At 37.0% G+C, this 22,011-nt stretch overlaps 1 protein-coding gene across 3 annotated transcripts in view; it reads left to right on the top strand.

Annotated features, from left to right (window-relative positions):
• MOXD1 (monooxygenase DBH like 1) overlaps positions 1–22,011 on the top strand; it is an 87,910-nt gene that overhangs the window by 12,792 nt on the left and 53,107 nt on the right. For all 3 annotated transcript variants that reach the window (XR_006338040.1, XR_006338039.1, XM_043888560.1), the window contains exons 2-4: positions 13,333–13,479; positions 15,195–15,362; positions 15,540–15,623. Coding sequence is in view for 1 of the 3 variants with exons in the window: in XM_043888560.1 (XP_043744495.1) it covers positions 13,333–13,479; positions 15,195–15,362; positions 15,540–15,623 (399 nt within the window). In the remaining 2 variants the exon portion in view is untranslated. The remainder of the gene's footprint in view (positions 1–13,332; positions 13,480–15,194; positions 15,363–15,539; positions 15,624–22,011) is intronic.

The following is a 22,011-nucleotide window of genomic DNA, read 5'->3' as shown; positions in this document are numbered from 1 at the left end:
AAATGGCATCTCCTGGTAGCTTCTGTCAAAAATTAGGGGTCATCCCTTTTTCTTCTCCTTCCTTCATCCCACATATAAAACCTGTCTTCAGGTCTATTGGTGCTTCCTGCAAAATAAATATAAAACCTGCCTACCTCCCTTCGGTTTTATCACCATCACTCAAGCTTGAACCCCTGGGACCACTGCTTGATTCCTGGCTTCTGACCGTGGCTCTTCTTTCTTCTCTTCATTTTTACACGGCAGCCTCAGTAACACACACACATGCTCTCTCTCTCACACACACACACATTTGCACACTAGGCACATATATGCATATTTTCACATCAATCAAAATATGGCACTTACTGCTTAAGGCTCAAATGACTGTATAAGGTCAGTATTAAATTTGAGCTCCCTATATTGATTTGTAAAGCCTCGTAACATTTGGGGCACCAGCTGATCCCTGCTGACCTCATTTTTCTGTTTAGGGCACTAGAGTTCAGTCAAACTGGCGTTTATTTGCTTCACCAAACTGGGTAAACCTTGCCCCTGCCTCTTCCCCTTCTAGATCCTTTCCAACAGTGCTATCTCTTCCCAGACCTACTTCCTCCAGACTTTTCATTGGCCGCCTCCTAAATGTAGTTTATTTCTCAAAATAAGTCTCATTGTCTCAGTGGTGACTTTTCTGATGCCTCAACTCCAGGCTTTCCAATCCATCTCTAGAATCTCTGTTTTATTTTCCTATAAGCCCTTATTGTCAAAATATTCTTAGTTATTTATTATTTAAGTTCAAAAATTGTTCATTCTGCAACTACACTATCAGTTTGATGATGATAGGGACTTTGTCTTATAGTCTATGCTGTACAGTCGTGTGCTCTCATCCCTACCACAGGGATTGAAGAATATCAACCATGCAATAAAATATGTGTTGGAAAAAAGGAGAAGAAGGAAGGGAGGGAGGGAGGAAGGAGGGAAGACAGAAAAGAAGGAGGCTTCTCTTCAAAATTTATTCCCGGCATAAAGTGGTCACTGGAGAAGGAAATGGCAACCCACTCCAGTATTCTTGTCTAGAAAATCCCATGGATGGAGGAGCTGCTGGTCAGCTACAGTCCAGGGGGCCGCAAAGAGTCTGACACAACTGTGCAAGTTCACAAACTGGTCATAGAGAGTTAAGAGAAACCATCTAAAAAAATTTTTTTTAAAGTTAAGATGATGAAATAGGGTGAAAGTAAAAATATGTCAATGGTAAAATCTGAAATTCTTTTTTTCGTTGAAGTCTATTCTTAGAGATCGAGTCAAAGTTTTAACTTTACACTTTATCTGATAATTCTATAATGATAGCAAAGTATTAAATTTCTTTCCATGAAAGCTAAAATGAGATGATTGGCTGTGGGAGAAAAATCAGGATGTGTATTTTCAGAAGGCAGCTCTTAAAGAACAACCAAATTGCTCAGGTGGCCCCTCCCTGGAACTTAAGTTTACAGGGCTCCTGTTTTGGTATTCTGGCAGCTACTTAACAGATCTCTTCTCAAAACTAGAGAGTTTCAGTTTTATCTGAAGTGGTTCCTAGAAGGCAGTCTCCTTCTGTTTTGCCATTCCTCTCAAATTTCCAAGATTAGCAAAGAAATAACTTATTAAAATCAGCTTATATTGAAATCTGAAGATTATATTTATATGGTTTGTTTATAGGGTTTTATGGTTTTTTAGGATCAAAGATTCCCTTGAACAAAATATCTATTATTATACTATCAGTATTATTAAAGCACCATAACACTTATTACAGAAATGGATATTACAAACAGAAATGTTTGAAGTAACAAGGCTTTTGTGATTTAGAAAAAGAAGAAAAACTGCAAGCACCTGTTGAAGAAAATGATGACAGATGGTCACATTTTTCTCAAGGTTCCCCGTGCAGCTGTGCTTACGTTCAGTCCCCCAGGCTGAACTGGGGTTTATTCATATCTTTTATTACACCCGTGACAGTTTTCACTTCATCCTGTTTAACACAGCCTCAGTCAAAGCTCTTTGCTGTTAAAGAGATTTTATTCAAGAGAGAAAAGACTGACAATGAGTGAGGACCAATTTCACATCTGCGTAATCATGCTTTTTAATGAGTTTGTAGCCATCCTGTGGATTATCAAGGCTAGCATTTTGGGTATGTTATCTTAGTTTGAAGGTGGCAGTCATTACTCTGGCTGTCATGTGAAATGATAATGCCAACTTTTGTTGTTGTTGGCTTAGCTTTACTATTACCACACAGCATTTTGAAATCTCAGTAATATGCTTCATTTATTTCAGAGCATAACCTGTTCATAAGGAAAAATACCCCATGAGAATATGTTTCAGGAGTAAGATTTTTATGACACAACTGCAGATTTATTTTATTGCCAAAGTCTAATTATCAAAGCAGATTTTCAAGGGTAAAGCTAATATTTTATGTTTAAAAAATATAAACAAGGTTAATATATGATTCATATAATAATCTGATAAAAACAAAAATTAAAGCCTCAATGATAATTCATATTGAAACTTAACTTTATGCAGATATTTGAGTTCAAATATGATTGAAATCCACATAAAATCATTTATCTAGGAAAATATTACTTTCACATTTCACTTTACAGAACGTTAGAAATGAAGAAGTAGAAAGAATGATTTTTGCCTAACAGTTTTTATATATTACATAATTAAAACATCTACATATTTTTATTCTTTTTTTTCATATTTTTATTCTTAAATGCTTACAAAATCTCTATAGAATCATGATTCTCTGAATCATCCTCAACCCTCCTGCCCTCATAAAGTCAATTTTTAATGATTAATCAGAGCCTGCTTTTATTTATCAGTATTTTATGTTATATTCATAATTTATAAGTATATTTGATACATATATCATACAATGAGACTTTTACAATGGCTGTGATTTTTATAATCAGACCATGACAATGCGAGTGCACTGTGATCAATATTCCTGCTTTTACATTAAAAGCCCTGGAATATCGAGCACTATAGCGAGATGGCTAAGGAATGGCCTTCACCATGGATGCACAGTGAAGCTACGTCTGGCCCCATTTGCTAAATTGGATGAGGAGTGAGAGGGAGGAGAGCCATTTGTTTCTAATCCTAAAAGTGAAAATCAGATAGTACAAATGATCTGGAAAATTTCCTTAAATATCCCGTAAGTGCTATACTATCTGGTTTTGTGAAGATAAATCTCTAGGTCATGTTATCAGTATTCAAATTCTCATTTGAATGTTATTCGATGTTGTACTGTCATTCCCCATTTTTTCCCCTAGAAGATGATAGTAACAAAGTAAGTATTCTGTTTAATTACCCACTTGAAAACATGTATCCCTTTGTTAAACTGTCAGGAAACCCTTGAACTCACTAAATACACTTTTTTTTTTTTTTTTGGTTTAGCCAATTCGAAGGATCCATTCTCAAGATTGTTCTCTTAGTGACTCGCTTTCTTTTCCTCCTTCCTTCCTTTTTTCCTCTCTCTCTTCTCTCCTTTCTCCCTGCTAGAATAATTAAAGGATAAGCAATTTGAGACCCAGATTTTTTTTGCCCTTTTGTCTCCTCTTGACTCACTTAATTGTGCTTTTAAAGTTTGCCAGTATGCCATTCTTTTATTGTATAATATTGACATCATTGAGCCTGTGTTTAATTATAGTTCATATAGTTCATATAGTTCTTTGTATAGGCTGAAGGAAGAAGGTAGCCACTACTGGGGAATATTTTGCTCCTGCTAAATCAGATTATTCCTATACCACAAAGATATGAATATTGGAGGCTCATTGGTTCTTTTAGTTTCAAAATTACCCCCTCATTTAGGTTTATCAAAAGGAAAGGCAGGATGTTGCTTTCAAAATTGCACATAATGTGTTTAATGACTCCCCAATATGCAAGTCACTCCATTAGGCTCTGAGGACATAAATTAACATTAGAAAATATGCTAAAATAGGAGTTCTCTTTCTCAAATCTGTTTTTTTTTTTTTTCTTTAAAGTAGGTAGGGAATATCCCCTAGTGTAAGGATCTCAGTGAACCGTTGTGTGCATAAACTCTTTTTCTGAATGTCGATGTCAGTTTCATAAGATTCATGTCTGTTTAAGGGCTAGAAGGTCGTAACAGCCTTCCCAGATGTGTCTGCATCACAGGTCATGCAGACCCAAACTCATTCTAGTATATGGTTAAATGCATTCCACATCAGGTCTTAAACATATGTAAATATAAGTAAGAACAAGTGGGAAAATAATCTATTGCTCCCCTTCTTTTGTTTCATTCACAATATAAACAACTTTTTTAAAGGTGTAAATTTATAACTGGATTAGCAAAATTAGGTGTCTATTTCTAGGCAATTACCACTGGTTAGAAATACCAAGGGAATATTTCATGCAAAGATGGGCACAATAAAGGACAGAAATTGTATAGACCTAACAGAAGCAGAAGATATCAAGAAGAGGTGGCAAGAATACACAGAAGAATTATACAAAAGAGATTATAATGACACAGATAACCACGATGGTGTGATCACTTACCTAGAGCCAGACATCCTGGAATGTGAAATCAAGTGAGCCTTAGAAAGCATCACTAAAAAAAATCTAGTGGAAGTGATGAAATTCCAGCTGAGCTATTTCAAATCATAAAAGATGATGCCATCAAAGTGCTGTACTCAATATGCCAGCAAATTTGGAAAACTCAACAGTCACCACAGGTTTAAAAAAGGTCAGTTTTCATTCCAATCCCAAAGAAAGGCAATGCCAAAGAGTGTTCAAACTGCTGCACAACTGCACTCATTTCACATGCTAGCAAAGTAACGCTCAAAATCCTTCAAGCTAAGTTTCAATAGTATGTGAACTGAGAATTTCCAGATGTTCAAGCTGGATTTCGAAAAGACAGAGGAACCAGAGATCTAATTGCCAACATCCACTGTATCATAGAAAGAGCAAGAGAATTCCAGAAAAATATCTAGTGGGTCATTGACTAAGATAAAGCCTTTGGCTGTGTGGATCACAACAACTGGAAAATTCTTCAAGAGATGGGAATACCAGACCACCTTACCTGCCTCCTGAGAAACCTGAATGCAGGCCAAGAAGCAACAGTTAGAACTGGACCTAGATCTATGGGCTGGTTCAAAATTGGGAAAGGAGTATGTCAAGGCTGTATATTGTCACCCTGCTCATTTAACTTACATGCAGAGTACAACATGCGAAATGGCAGGTTGGATGAAGCAGAAGCTGGAATCAAGATTGCCAGGAGAAATATCAATAACCTCATATAGGCAGATGACACCACCCTTATGACAGAAAGCAAAGAGGAACTAAAGAGCCTCAGTGAGCATGAAAGAGGAGAGTGAAAAACTGGTTTAAATTCAACATTCAAAAAATGAAGATCATGGCATCTGGTCCCATCACTTCATGGCAAATAGATGGGAAAACAATGGAAACAGTGACAGACTTTATTTTCTTGGCCTCCAAAATCACTGCAGATGGTGACTACGGCCATGAAATTAAAAGACACCTGCTCCTTGAAAGAAAAGCTATGACAAACCTAGACACCATATTAAGCAAAGACATTACTTTGCCAACAAAGGTCCTTATAGGCAAGGCTGTGGTTTTTCCAGTAGTCGTGTATGGAGAGTTGAACCATAAAAAAGACTGAGTGCCGATGAACTGATGCTTTTGAACTGTGGTGTTGGAGAGTCCCTTGGACTGCAAGGAGATCCAACCAGTCAATCCTAAAGGAAATTAGTCCTGAATATTCATTGGAAGGACCAATGCTGAAACCGAAGCTCCAATACTTTGGCCACCTAATGTGAAGAGCCTACTCATTAGAAAAGACCCTGATGCTGGGAAAGATTGAAGACAGAAGGAGAAGGGGACAACAGAGAATGAGATGGTTGGATGGCATCACCGACTCAATGGACATGAGTTTTAGCAAGCTCCAGGAGTTGGTGGACAGGGAAGTCTGGTGTCCTGCAGTCCATGGGGCTGCAAAGAGTCAGACATGAATGAGTAACTGAACAACAGCAAGCACAGTGGTTGAGAAGATAATGCTGTGCCTACAGTATATTGCATGCTCCACAGGGATGGAAATAGAGGAATAAGGATTTGGAGAGGGAATGATCACTTCCAGCTGGAATGATCGGAGAAAACTTTGTAGAAGAGTTAGAATCATGAGTCTTGGAGAAAGGAAGCTTTTCAATGGAGTTGCTTCAGTGGGTGGAAGTAGTGGTGGATACATCAGTGGGGTGAAGACAGTAGGGGAGACAAGAAGAATATGAGCAAAAGCAAAAGGCTGGGCAAAGGCAGAAAAGTGGGTGTGGGTGTGCTCAGTCACTCAGTCTTGTCCGAGTCTTTGTGACCCTGTGGACTGTAGCTTGCCGGGTTCCTCTATCCATGGGATTTTCCAGGAGCATGCTAGAATGGGATTCCATTTCCTCCTCCAGGCAATCTCCCTGACCATGGGATCCAATCCAAGACTCCTGCATTGGCAGGCAGATTCTTCACCACTGAGCCACCAAGATTTGAAGGGAATAATAAATAGATAATAGAGATTATGTGGTGAAATTAATGATAAACACCCTGGAAAACCAGGCTAAACTTTAGAGAAATATGAATCCAAATTATAGAACTTGGTACTCTATACTGTTGAATAAAATGTAATGGCACATTGAGTGTGATTTTCAAGGAAGACCTTGACAACAATATGGAGTGATAGAATCTGAACTTACAAGTTGAATGGAGCAGACATAAAGGTGGGTTATTTTTGAAAATGAGGAATTGATAGGACCAGGGATTATCTGTGGAGTTGTGAGTAATAAAGGAAGAAGTTAATAATACTGATTTTTTAATTTGGCTGGCTGGTAGAATGATAGTATAAGTAAATAAAAATCCTTACAGATAAAAGGTGAGTACAATTTTCATCTTACATTTGAAATGAAAGTAAAGAATTCCAAGTAACGGTATCCAATGGACTTTTGGATATGTGATGCTAAATAAGGGTGATGATTAGAAACTCTTGGAGTAGATGATATTCCCAAAGGCTGAAATATGAAAACAGAGTAGTGTAATGTCAAGGACAGAACTTTGATGACTTAGTTAGGGAATGGGAATAATAGAGACAAACTGTCAGAGGTGGACAACCAACGATGGGCCCTTCTGAAAGTGAGGAGGTGGACATCCTTGCCTCATCCCAGGGCTTTCTTGTTCCCATATACTTAGTGCGGAAGAATTCAGTCTTTCATCATTAAATGTGATGTTATTCTTAAGTTTGTATGCATGCATGTTAAGTCACTTCAGTCTTGTCTGACTCTTTGCGACCTTGTGACCTGTAGCCCTCGGGGTCCACTGTCCATGAGATTCTCCAGGCAGGAGTACAGAAGTGGGTTGCCCTGCTTTCCTCCAGGGGATCTTTCTGACCCAGGGATCAAACCCACCTGTCTTATGTCTCCTGTTGGTAAGTGGGTTCTTTAACACTAGCACCACCTGTGATGCCCTGAGGTTTTATAGACTCCTCCCTTGTGGCTCAGCTGGTGAAGAATCTGCCTGCAATGCAGGAGACCCCAGTTCGGTTCCTGCATCAGGAAGATCTGGAGAAGGGAAGGGCTACCCACATCAGTATTCTTGGGCTTCCCTGGTGGCTCAGCTGGGAAAGAATCTGCCTGCAATGCAGGAGACCTGGGTTCAATCCCTGGGTTGGGGAGATCCCCTGAAGAAGGGAAAGGCTACCCACTCCAGAATCTGGCCTGGAGAAGTCCATGGGGCCAAAAAGGATTGGACACGACTGAGTAACTTTCACTTTTACTTATAAGGTTAAGGAAGTACCTTCTATTTCTAGTTTACTGAGAGATTTTACCATGGAATAATGTTTGAAATGGATCATTGCATGGTTTTTCTTTTTTTAGACTTTGATATAATGAGTTGCATTGATAATTTTCTAATATTGAACCAACTCTGAATGGCCATAATACAGTATCCTTTTTTAAAAAAAAATCACTGTATTCTACTTGCTGTTATATATTTTTAAGAAAACTTGCACCTGGGCCTGTGAGAGATCATGATCTTTTTTTTTTTATATAATGTCTTTGATTTTGGCATCAGGGTAAGGCTAGCATCAAAAAGTGAGTTAGGAAGTATTCCCTCCTCTTTTCTCTTCTGGAAGAGTTTTTGAAAGATTGCTATTACCTCTTCCTAAAATATTTGGAGACATTCCCAGTAAAATACATTTTGGCTTAGAATTTTCCTTGAAGTAAAGTTTTTACCCCTAGGTTAGACTATAGGCCATTGAGTATCATTGTTTTTTTTTTAAACATTTTAATATATTTGTTTTTAGTTGAAGGATGATAGCTTTGTAATATTGCATTGGTTTCTGCCATACATCGACATGAATCAGCCACAGGTATGCCTATGTCCCCTCCCTCCCACCTCCCACCTCCCACCCCATCCCACCCCTCTAGGTTGTAACAGGGACTTGGTCTGAGCTCCCTGGGTCACAGCGAATGTCCACTGGCTGTTGCTTTTACATAAGGCAGTGCATATGTTTCCATGCTGCTCTCCTCATCGTCCCCCCCTGCTCTTCCCCACAAGTCTGTTCTCTGTGTCTTCACTGCTGCCCTACAATTAGGTTCATCAGTACCATCTGTCTAGATTCCACATGTATGCATTAGTACATGATATTTGTTTTTCTCTTTCTGATTTACTTCACTCTGTGTAATAAGCTCTAGGTTCATCCACCTCATTAGAACTGACTCAAATGTATTTCTTTTTATGGCTGAGTAATGTTGCATTCTCTGTAGGTACCACAGCTTCTTTATCCATTCATCTGTCAATGGACATCTAGGTTGCTTCCATGTCCTGGGTATTGTAAATAGTCCTGCAGTGAACACTGGGGCACACGTGTCTCTTTCAGTTATTGTTTTCTCAGGGTATCCTGAATAGTGGGGTTCTTGGACCATACGGTAGTCTTTTCCTAGTTTTTTAAAGAATCTCCATATTGTCCTCCGTAGTGGTTATATCAATTTACATTCCCACCAATAGGGCAAGAGAATTCCCTTTTCTCCACCCTCTTCAGCATTTATTGTTTGTAGAGTTTTGATGATGGCCATTCTGACTGTGTGAGGTGATACCTCATTGTAGTTTTCATTTGTGTTGCTCTAATAATGAGCAACACTGAGCATCTTTTCATGTTGATTAGCCATCGTCTTTGGTGAAATATCTGTTTAGGTCTTCTGCCCTCTTTGTGATTGTGTTGTTTGTTTCCCTGGTATTGAGTTGCAGGAGCTGTTTGTATATTTTGGGAATTAATCCTTTGTCAGATGTTGCATTTGCTATTATTTCCTCCCATTCTGAGGGTTGTCTTTTCACCTTGTGTAGTTTCCTTTGCTGTGCGAAAGCGTTTAAGTTTAATGAGTTCCCACTTGTTTATTTTTGTTTTTATTTCCATTACTCTAGGAGGTGGATCACAGAGGATCTTGCTGTGATTTATGTCCTAGTGTGTTCTGCCTCTGTTTTCCTCTAAGAGTTTTATAGTTTCTGGTCATTAAGAGTATCTTTTATTGAATTTGTCTGTTTCTTACCTAAATTATTAAAGCTTTTTCCATCAAGGTGTATATAAAATTATTAACCTTTTGGTATCTGTAGGATCTATTGTAATATTTCTGTTTCATTTCAGTTACTTTTTGCTTTCTGTTTGTCCCATCTCCTCTTTGTTTTTTATTTCTGTTTTCCTGCTTTGGGATTGATTTTTATGATGCCATTAAGTGATATAATATTTAGAATAGACAGAAGGCAAGATGTGAGCTCACATGTATATCATAATTTAAATTCTCTCAGTGAAGGGAAAAGTCTGATCAAAAACTGAGGGTGGGAAAATGCTAGCATCTTATATAGAGAGAGTTTAGAATATTTGTTCTAGGAGATCTCCCAGGAATAGTAAGAGATTAGCTTGTGGGTTTTCAAGCATTAGTAAGGACCCAGCTAAGTAAATGTGTCCTGATAACACTATTTGGGTAGTTAAGGTGTACTATGATCAAATCTGAAGACATGTCTCCAAACAGACCCAAAAAGTTGAAAAATGGGAAAAAAAATTGTAATGGAATTACAGTGGTGATTAGGATATTTCACATTCAACCTTGTATAAAGAAAGCTGAGCGCCGAAGAATTGATGCTTTTGAACTGTGGTGTTGGAGAAGGCTCTTGAGAGTCCCTTGGACTGCAAGGAGATCCAACCAGTCCATCCTAAAGGAGATCAGTCCTGAATATTCATTGGAAGAACTGATGCTGAAGCTGAAAGTCCAATACTTTGGCCACCTGATGTGAAGAACCGACTCATTGGAAAAGACCCTGATGCTGGGAAAGATTGAAGGCAGAACGAGAAGGGGACACCAGAGGATGAGATGGTTTGATGGCATCACCAACGCGATGGACATGAATTTGAGTAAGCTCCGGGAGTTGGTGATGGACAGGGAGGCCTGGCGTGCTGCAGTCCATGGGGTCGCAGAGAGTCGGACACGACTGAACGACTGAACTGACTGAACTGAATGAACTGAACATTTCAACCTTAGTTTTATTCAAACTCATTTATGTTTCCCCTTGGTGAGGTTGAAGACACCAACTTCTTTTGGACAAGCGCACTTTTCCGGAAGTGCAGAACTTTGACATCGTTGACAGACGTCTTTTCTGAATATTGAACCCTCAGTGTTTCCCACAGTGCAGATGAGCTCGAGGGACTTTCAGTGAGACCTGAGTGAACTTTCTCCCCTTTCCTCATAGTTAGTTCTCCTTCGCTTTTCGCTTCTCTTCTTTTCACAGCTCTTTCTCATAGTTAAGTTATCTGAAAAGCCAGAAAAAGGTGGAATAACTGAAAACAATTGGTTTTGGTGAGTGGAAATAAAACAAATGGAAAATTGGCAAGCCAGCTGGATATTTTGTGGGACTAAGGCTTTGGAAACATATTTGCAAAACTCGGATAATTATTCTACTCTTTGAACTGATTGCATTTTGTATTGTATTCTGTTTGTTTGCAAAAACCGTGATTGCTTGAATCATGTAATGTAATGTGAGCTTGGTGTAAAGACAGAGTTAGTTTATCTAAATCCCTCGTCCACAGGCATTGTTATTTCATTTATATACTGAAAATCTATGTGATCAAAAGTGGGAAAAGCACAGTTATCATTGGAATATTTCATTTGAATTGCTTTCACAATTACAACTGGTTCACAGAATACATTTTTGGACAGACCCTGACTTTAGCAGTAGAAAAAATAACATTTTTTTTAAGTAACATTTTGTATGAAAAAATACTTGATGCATATAGTTCTGTAGACAGAAGGATGTAAACTAACCCATCCTTTTCCAGCAGTGGCTACTATGGTGTAGAACAGTGACGAAGGAGGCTCAGATCAGACTGCCTAAGTTTCAACACCAGCTTTACCACTTACCGGCTGTATGAATCTGGCCTAGATACTAACTTCTTTATGCTTCAGTGAAATAGGAAAATCATTTTGTCTCATAGCCTTGATATGAAGATTAAGTGAGCTAAAATATGCTTAAACTGGTGCATAGAATGTACTCAATGTGCTGTAATTGTTACCAGAGTGAAGTTAGGTTCTATGCATCACCAATAATGTGAGATTTGAACAATGTCAAGATGTGGTACCCTGAATGTCATACACTAGAATGTATGTACACTAGATAGCTACCTTAGATAAGTGCTAGGAATAAAAACACCAAATGCCATCCATTTGAGAATGACCGTTTCTTGTTTTTTTTTTTTTCCACTCTTAAACGTTTAAGTGTATAATTACCAAGAACAAGGACATTCTCTTACATAACCATGATAATTGATGTTAGGTCATTTAACATTGTTATAATACTATTATCCGTGTCCTAGAGCATGACAATTATAGACAACTTAAAGTTTTTCTCTTGTACAACTGTATTTTCTCTGTCAAGCATGCAATCATTTCTTCAAATGTAATTTTAGTGTTAGTAAAACTGATTATAATTTTATTTCAGCATGTATATTCTAAATCAATCCTTTGTGACTTATCAGAAATACATACCATTATATGCTGAAAAACCAGTATAATTATGGCAAATATTATGTCTTCTATAAGTAATAAAAATGAACAACATCATTTTTATAACTCTCAACATAGAAAGCTAATTGTTAAAAGCACAGAGAATATTTTGGGGAAAAACTACTCTAATTGAAAAAGAGGGAAGAAGATTGGCATTGAGTGAGCTCTAACTATGGTTGGCAGTTTTTTCCCTTATATACTATTTCATGTATTTATCTTTCAAAATTCATACAATAAGTATGTATTATCTCAGTTTTATTTTATTCCCCTTTTTAAAAGATTTTATTAGATGTGGACCATTTTTAAAGTCTTTGTTGAATTTGTTACAATATTGCTTCTGTTTTATGTTTTGTTTTTATTTGGTCACGAGGCACGCGGGGTCTCAGCTCCTCCTCCAGGGTCGAGCCCATACCCCTTGCCCTGGAAGGTGAAATCTTAACCACTGGACCATCAAGGAAGTCCCTATCTCGATTTTATTAACGTTAAAACAAAAGTTCAGAGTTTGATTTCAATAATTCGTCGACATTTTTGGAGTAGAACTGGGGGGTCAGATCCTAGTTATCTGATTCAAAGCTTATGCCCTTTCCATTGCATCTGTGTGCTTCTAAGAAGCGATCTTACACCACTGAACTAGTTTAGCGTGAGAATTATAGCTGAACCACCAAAACAAAACATCCCTAGTTTTTCAGTGTCTTGTAATTCAACTAGAGTCATTTCTTTCCATATTTTCTCACTGCATTTCATTTTAATAAATGTATGCCATTAAAGCTCATACTAAAAAAAACCCGATAACCTTAACATGAATCTCCTTGCTTTTAGAAGTGCAGAAGGTAAGCACCATAAGGTGTAATAGTGGAAAAAGTCCTGACACCGGGCCTGGTCCTGGTTTTGCCATGAACTAATTAGTCATTTCACTTTGGAGCAAGTCATTTCCCTGTGTTGAAGTTCTTTTCATCTGTGGAGGAGGAAAAAGTACTCGGTGATTACTCATTCCATCTCTTTCAATACTCTCTATTATAAATCCACACTGCCTTTTCCTGAAGGGCCAGAAGTTCAAATATGGATTAGTTTCCTAGGGAACTGTCCCTAGGGAGAATACTCCAGCCCGTTGGAAATTCCCAGGACTTAAAAAAAAATGACTGTAAATACAGGATTTTGTAATAAGCAAACCAGAATTATTTTTCAACGTTACATGTATATACTCTTAATCTAAATTCTTTTCACCCTGAATTTAGAACAGCTGGATTTTCCTTTTTCATATTTTCCACAGGATTATTTTACAAATGCAAACAGAGAACTGAGAAAAGATGCTCAGCAAGATTACCACCTAGAATATGCCATGGAAAATAGTACACACACAGTAATTGAATTTGCCAGAGAACTGCATACCTGTGACGTAAATGACAAGAGTATAACGGTAAGAAGTCTATCAGTAAATGCATGCATGAACAGATTGTACGTTTACAATCGGGAAATACTTTGCAGAATAAAAAAGAAAAATATTTAAAAATAACCCTTAGCAACAAAGTCACATAGTCTTTTGGGAATATTTTTGAATTCTTCTTAGAAGCCACAAGGGGGGGAAAACCACCTATGACTATAAACTTCAATAAAGGCAGTTTTTGTGTGAATCTAAAATTTTGAAGAGCTGCTTAAAGTATGTGTGATTTTATCTATAAAAGATTGTAGCTTCTTTATACAGTTTGAAAATAAGCAATTGGTAAAGGTTGGAAGAAATCATATTACATAAGAGAGAATTATGATACTGAATACTAGGCTGTAATTCATCTGAATTGTTACTGATTCACTTTTGTAAATTTCTGAAGTCAAGATGAATAGTAGACTGATGAAAATTGCCTGTCAACATGTTATACAAGATTTGTTATTGTCAGGCATCATGCAGAAATTAACTTCTTTGTGCATATGCAAATTAAATATTTAGAGGATCTATAATTCATGTGGTACTTTGAAACTTTCCATGAATTTCTTAAACCAATTTCATTTTGTATAGGCCAACAAAATTACCTTTTTTTTTTTTTTTTTGTAATTCAAAGCTTTAAAAATGGAAATGTAAAAATCTGAGGCAGTTTTGATTAATATTCTGCATAAAGAGTAAAAGAGGGAGAAAAATGTGTACAAAGACATGGACCACTTTTATGTAATATACAGTGCTCTTCTACTTTAATTATAATAATAATTATAGTCATTTGACTTATTAAGAAATAATGTAACTTTTTAAATGAATAGCTTTTGTTTTGTTATTTATTTTCAATGTTCTTATTATAAAGATCTGACAAAGGCATCGTTGTGTGTGGGGGGACTGAACTATTTTTTTATATCCCAGCACACCCTCCCCATTACCCCACCGCCCTTTGGGCAACCAGTTTCGCCTGACAGTACTTTCCCCAGTTGGAATGCCCCAGCCCCTTGAACATTCCCAGAGTTCATTCAATGATTACAGCTAGATTCTACGATAATAAACAACCCAGAATCAGAAGTTCCTCTTGCATTTCCACTTTCGCTAAATTCATACATATGACTGGGCTAGAATCTAGGAAAAATCCATTGTAAAAATTAAAATCCTGACCTGGGAAGTCATTTGAACTTTCATTATATTTATTTGTTTTCTCTAAAATGTCCCATAGCCTTGAAACAGGTTTTAATTATCCTAAACTCCTGCTACTTAACGAGAGTATTGGCCTGGTAACTACTAGTTTGTTTTCAGTAGTTTGGAGCTTTTGCATATGACAATGATTTGCTATTGCTATCAGCATGAAAGGATTACTAATAAGTCACTTGTCCTTTATTCTATTGGGTTGGCCACAAAGTTCACCTGGGTTTTTCTGTTAACATCTTACTCTAAACCCAAACAAACTTTTTGACCAACCCAATGTTTTGGAACATATTATCTTGCATGGGAGAGATGATTTCTTTCAAAAAGGAACTCATCTATTTGGATTTTTAAGGCTTAATCAAAGTTACACAATTATGTGAGAGACTATATTGAGACTCTGAATGTCATTCTCTTGTCTTTGCTTCTGTATCCTGCTTTAAGTAGTATTCATTAAACTCAATTCAGTGGTAAGGAAAGTGGTATCATGAGACATAACCCTCCCCATTTCTGTTCACCAGGAGAGCACCGTAAGGGTGATCTGGGCCTACCACCATGAAGATGTGGGAGAAGCAGGTCCCAAGTACCATGAATCAAATCGTGGTACCAAGAGTCTGCGGTTATTGAATCCTGAAAAAACCAATGTGTTGTCTACAGCCATACCATACTTTGATTTGGTCAATCAGGACGTAAGTTTTTTTGTTTTGTTTTCAGGTTTTTATGACTCTAGGGATGGGTTTATTGAAACCATATAATAGTTTTTGTGTGTGTTTTTTTTTTAACTTAAATTATTGTTTTTAATAGAATGTCAAGACAATATGACTTTTGTCCCCTTCTCCTTTTTATTTATTTATTTTTTAAGACAGGTTCCCATCCCAAACAAAGGTACAACATACTGGTGCCAAATGTTTAAGATTCCTATGCTCCAGGAGAAGCATCATGTCATAAAGGTATGTGATTCACTCACAAGCTAAACTTAATTTGTATGCATGGAGGAGAAATTGTTGTTCTTAAAATGAAAATAATAAATTTATAGAAATGGTTTTCAGTTATTCAAAAGTTACCTAGAGAACAAGCAATCGGCTTATCTGAATCACCCACTGTCCTAAAAGTCACTGAATTTAGCAAGAATCTTGGGTTGTAGCTAGTATTTTATGTTTTGTCTCCTAATTTTATATGCTTAAAGGTTAAAGTTTTGGGATGCATTTGTACACCTCTGGTTATTTCTTAGGTAACAGTTCAACAATTAGAATTTTTGGAATTGCAATTTAAAATAATATATTTGTATATCAATAAATTATATCCAGGAAGTTTACATTTCTCACAAATATTGTTTGATAATATCTGCTTCATTGAAAATACTGCATATTTTCATAAAAGTAATTGCTGCAGTATTTTTTTTGAAAATAGGAAAATGAGAAAATTGTAGTGAATTTCTACAGTATTGAAAAACACAAAATTGAGTAATAAATAAAGCCTGATTTGCCTGTGACATCTAATTCTTATCTACTTCTCACTTCCTCCAGGGATAGGTCTCTCAAAACTTTTGCATCTAGTTAGTGAATGAACAGGTATTTTTAAAAACTTTGAGGACCTTGGCTCTGTGCTAGGAATTGGGAAATTCCATAGAGGTTGAATATATGTTCCATGCTCTCAAAGAACCTACAGTGAGATTGTGGGAGATGTGGACAAGACAGAAGAAGGAATAAGATAGAATTACATAGTGCACACAAACTACTACAATCAGAAGGCCAGATGCTGCTGACTTTTTGTCTTCCCCTAGACAAAGTGGTAAAGCAGTGTAGATATGAGAAAGGGAGAAACTTCTAGATTCTAGAATCTAGAAGGAAACATGCAGGTTTAAATAGCTCTTTATATGGTCTCTTTATGTAGTTAGTCTCAAGTAAGTCACTCTGGGGTAATGCTGCCTGCCCTGGGGTCCTCCTCTGTGAAAAGGCAGTCAGTCATTCCATTTTTCCTGCCAGCCTCAAAGCATTCTGGCAGAGATGGAAACATTGAGCACATTCTATAAAGTGATTTAAATTTAATTTCTAATATACTTCTCCAGTGGCACAAATCTGCCTATTGTTTATAGAATGACTCACAACTACTTAAAGAGGCAAGAAGGGGTAGGTTGGGGAATGATTATTGAATTAAATAAGTAGTCCTAAATATTTGTAGGTTATTTTCACAATCAAATTTACCAACAGTGTGACTGTGGATGAGTCATTCACCTTCATGCAGTGTTAGTTTCTGTTTTTTGCATGTGAAAGGAGAATGCAAATTCTAGTCTTATATGCCTAATAGTGCCTGAGTCCTTCCCTTAAACCAATGAACAACCTTTCTCAGAAAAGAGAATGTTATGCATGCTATGTGTCACTCTAGTAAGTTGAACTGGAACCTGGCTTAAAGGTCAAGTATAAAACTATTGGTTAAGCACATGTTTCACAGAACAGGTCCTTGATTCATTTTTCAGCAAATGTTAATTGATAGGATGTGAAGTTCTTAACCACTTACTTGAATGCATTTTTTTTCTTGTTTTTATTGATGCTAGTAATTAAGTTGAATGAAATAAAAACAACTGTCTGCACTGAAGGGGTGGCAGTATATGTTCTGACCCTCTGTGTGGGGTTTTTGCCTGGTACCTCATCTGAGAATTCTTAGTTTTCTCATTGCAACTATATTATAGTAATGCTCAGATATGTGTGCATCTGTCATCTAAGGATATGCTTAGAATTAAGTACTTTTGGGCACATTGCTGTTTCAGAGGTATAAAGAGGAGTCTCAGTGAATTGAAAGACTTTGGAACAGCCTTTTTTCTTTTTTTTTTTCATGTTTGAAGATCTGTAAGAGGACAAAAATTCTTTACCCTGAACAAGAGGGGTTTTGAGTGAGGGAGGGTAGCAGGTTGGCGAGCAGGGCTTATACAAACTTTTGTGGTTGCAGGGCAGAAGGTTGGTGACTTAAATTTAAACTCAATTACTTCTCATGAATGGGGCTCCCTTGTTGCCTTAGTGGTAAAGAGTTCGCCTGCCAATGCAGCAGATGCAAGTTTGATCCCTGGGTTGGGAAGATCCCCTACAGGAGGAAATGGGAACTCATTCCAGTATTCTTGCCGGAAAATCTCATGGACAGAGGAGCCTGGTGGGCTATAGTCCATAGGGTCACAAAGAGTCGGACATGATTTAGTGACTGAACAACACAACAAAAGAATTATTTGCTACTAAAAGTATGAAATAATAAGGTAAGTTATTTGTAAAATTATAAAATAAGAAAGGTAAATAACTTAATCTGCAGGAAAGATTGGGTTATGATATAAATTATTGATGGTTCCAGTTCACTTGTGATTCCATTTTGCTGATTTATATTTTGATGATAGTAAACAAAGTTGAAAATTATGACTTGAAAATGTTGATGTTGTCTGATGACATATACGGAGATTGTGAAAAAAAAATTCTTGGTAAATTATATTAAAACCACACGTCTCATAGGAGATCATCTCTGTGATTCCCTCTTGAGATTCACCCTCCAGCCCATCTCTTCATATGACCCTATTTGAGCTTTGCCAAATAGGTGACGTTACCCCCAATTTAAAATTTTTTAGAGGAAGTGATTCTTTCCACTCTCTTCTGCTGTTGTTCAGTCGGTCAGTCATGTCCAACTCTGCTACCCCATGGATGCATCATGCCAGGCTTCCCTGTCCTTCACCCACTCCTGGAGCTTGCTCAAACATGTCCATTGAGTCGGTGATGCCATCCAACCATCTCGTCCTCTGTTGTCCCCTTCTCATCCTGCCTCCACTCTCTTTAGTCTGTATATCATTATCACAATTAATGATTGGATATACTCTGCTAGATGCTGGGGCTATCAATTTTTTTGAGAAGCTTTTCGTGTCAGGGGATTCTTCTCATAAATAAACTCCTCATTCATCTGTTTAAATCTGATGTCTTAATCAATTTAATAAATAGCTGTTGATGGCTTATTATTTTAAAGAGGAGGAAAAAGAAAAACATCCAGGTTGAATCATCATCCTTAGTCATCTCCCCTTAAAGGAGATGTCTCCCAAGTAGGAAGGCAGTAGGTAGGTTCTGCATTTGGTGGGCCAGTTTTGAATCCTTCTTTCCATTAGTCATTGAACAGCAGGAAAGTTATTCATCATATATGCAAAACTCAGTTTCACCATTTAAGTAGGAACAATGCTTTCCTAATGGTATTGTTTAGAATAAAGATTAAATAACAGGCTTAAAAAATTTTATTAGCAGTTACTACAGTATCCAACACAGAGGATTCTTAATAAATTCTATTTCTATTATCAGTCTATATATTTTCAGTTTTGTTTTCCAAACAACTTTTCATTGAAGACTACTATTTTTGTCTGACGGCCCAGAAGAGGAAGAGCATCATTCTAGAAGGTTGACTATTGCTGAGTTTTAAGAGAGGATTTCTTTTACTAGTTGTGTGATCATGGGCAAATTATTTACTGTCCTGTTCCTCAGTTTTCTCATCTGGAGAAATGGACATAGTGGTTCTCCTGTAAGAGAGATGTTATGACCATTAATCAAAGGAGTTTAGTATTTGTAATTTAGAATAGTGTCTGGCACATAGCATTTGTTAAATAAAGTAGCTAAATAAAATTATGTTGATCACTAGTGATACACAGTTGCTAATCTGTTGAACATCTTGTTAGGTTTCTGGGTTCCTGTGGGATTCCAAACCAGCCAACCTTTTCCAGACAGAATTCTGAATAAAACCTGGATTGTCACTTACTTCATTTAGGCAGGCCACTCAGAGAACTTTCTTCTCTGGAAAAATTGAAATTGAGTGAAAAAAAAAAAAACCACTCTTATCTTTCTCTTCTTCAGCAGTAGACACAAGGAGGGAAATCCTATGCTTTCTACTTGCTACTGGGCAGCATATCTTTCTTGCCATTAAGTTAGAAGCTGCTGCTCTTTTCCGTTGGTGGCATTCATAAATCTGTGTGGTTTAATTTGGGGGAATGTTCCCTGGGATAAGGAAATCTAAGCACAATTGACATTGAATACCCATGAAATGTCCTTGAAGCCAGAGTACTGTATACCCATGAAATGTCACTCAAAAATCAATTTTCCTATGCTAGACACACAGCATGGAACTGCGACTTTATACATGATATTAAGTGAACGCTGCTGCCCATTTTCCCTGTCACATTCATTCCTTCTTCTTTCTTACATGAAAGGACACCATCAAATGGAGAAATTTAGCATTAACACATTCTGAAACATTAAGTGTGATAGCGGGTCTCTATTTCTGAAAATGTGAAAGACTTCAAAGCTAAATTTAGTAAAATGTGGGAATTCTCGGTGTCAAACTACGTAATTTGACAACTGTTAGAGTGATTTCTTCTCAGTCTATCTTCTTCCTTTTTTTCCCCTGAAATGATATTTCAAAATATATTTTAATTGGTGTGATTTTTTCCCCCCTGATGGAAATAGCATTTTGGTTTGTCATCAGGATGCATTTACACGGATGCCACGCTTTAGTTCTCATCCTTTCGCTGTGTGTTTACCTTCTGTTCCACTTTATTCGGTGGCAGACTAGTAGGTATTTATTATTGACCATTGACTGAACAATCGTTTGTATTTTCATCCATTTTCATTCCAACTCTATAGTACTTGTTCAGGTTTTCTGATGTTTCCCTTTTATCTTTTACTAATTCAGCCATATTTCCTGAAGGCAAGCTTTGGCTCTTCAGATAGATTTATTTAGTATGTTGAAAAAAATTAATTTTAAAAGTATGCTTTGTGTAAAAATACTTTGCATTCCTCTTAAATAGTTTGCAACACTGTATTTGGTTATTGATTTCTTAACATCAATGTATTACCATTGACATCTGTGAATTTTATCACGATTGACAAGACAGATGATTTTTGACCTTCTGGGGAAAAAAGATCATGTGGTAAAATCATAAGAATCCTCTTCTTTGGGATTTTGTCATCCAAAATTTACAAACACCAAAATAATTTTACCTTTATATCCAAATATATCTGAAATGTTATGTATCTTTTATCTACCAGAGAAGAGATGAAAATACTTGGGCGTTTACGATAACTGTCTGAAACTATAACTTGGAACCAAAGTTGATAGGAGCACCGCCCCTAACAATAATGAATTGACTCAAGTTAGCACATTTTAAAGATTGTTGACTTAGATTCTCAGTGTTGCCAAGTTCTTTCTAGATCCTCTTGGGTTACATAGACTTTACAGAAACATTGGAGATTGTCTAGCTTCATGGGTGTTCTTAATAGCCACTTGAGAGTGGAGGTAATTGAATTCACTTTGAAAGCATGTCTTTTCATGGAAGTGATTTATTGCTAACTCTGTCACTAATTAGCTTTCTGACCCTAGAGAAAGTACTTAACCTTGCCCTGATCCTCAAATTCCTTGTCTATAAGATAAAGGGATTGGACCAGATGATTTCAATTGGCCCTTTTTTACTTCTAAGTATCTATGACTTGCTGAAAACTAAAACTGAAATCCATGTGGGGGTTTGGATGCCCTGTGGTGTGACTTCCTGACACGCTTGATTCTCACCATCCCCGGACAGGTGCTCCAGGGTGAAAATGCTTAGGACCCCACTGCCTCCTTTGACGTTGAAAGTCCTCCTTCCTAAAGTTAAAAGTCTCCTTCTTTAGTCCCTCGGTCATGGGCTCTCTTAGTATATATTCTTTTTTTAAAATTAATTTTTATTGGAGTACAATTGCCTTACAATGTTGTGTTAGTTTCTACTATATAGCAAAGTTAATCAGCTTTACACACACACACACACACACACACACACACATCTCCCTCTATCTGGGATTTCCTTCCCATCTAAGTCCCCAGAGAGCACTGGGTTCCCTGAACTATACAGTAGGTTCTCAGTTGTCTATTTTATACATAATATCACTGGGTGTATATGTCAATCCCGACCTCCCAGTTCATTCATCCCACCCCTTTCCCTCCCACCCCTTAGTAGTCATACGTTTGTTCTCTTCATCTGTGTCTCTATTTCTGCTTTGCAAATGAGATCAATACCATTTTTCTAGATTCTACATATATGCACTAATATACGATATTTGTTTCTCTCTTTCTGGCTTACTTCACTCTGTATAACAGTCTCAAAGTCCATCCCCATCTCTAACTCTTAGCATATATTCTGAGGCTTAGGTTTCCATCTGTAAAGAGGATAACAATAGTACTTGTCTCAAATGGTAACTGTCATTATCAAATGAGACGTTATGTGTGGCGTTCTTATGTGTTTGGCATATATTAGGTAGCTCAGTAAATGCTAGTTATATTCCCAGTTTACTTTGGTTTTCA

This window comes from Cervus elaphus, chromosome 26, assembly GCF_910594005.1.
Source record: "Cervus elaphus chromosome 26, mCerEla1.1, whole genome shotgun sequence".
NCBI classification, from domain to species: domain Eukaryota; kingdom Metazoa; phylum Chordata; class Mammalia; order Artiodactyla; family Cervidae; genus Cervus; species Cervus elaphus.
The sequence above is the reverse complement of the archived record's forward strand: the minus strand, read 5'-3'. Positions and strand labels throughout refer to the sequence as shown.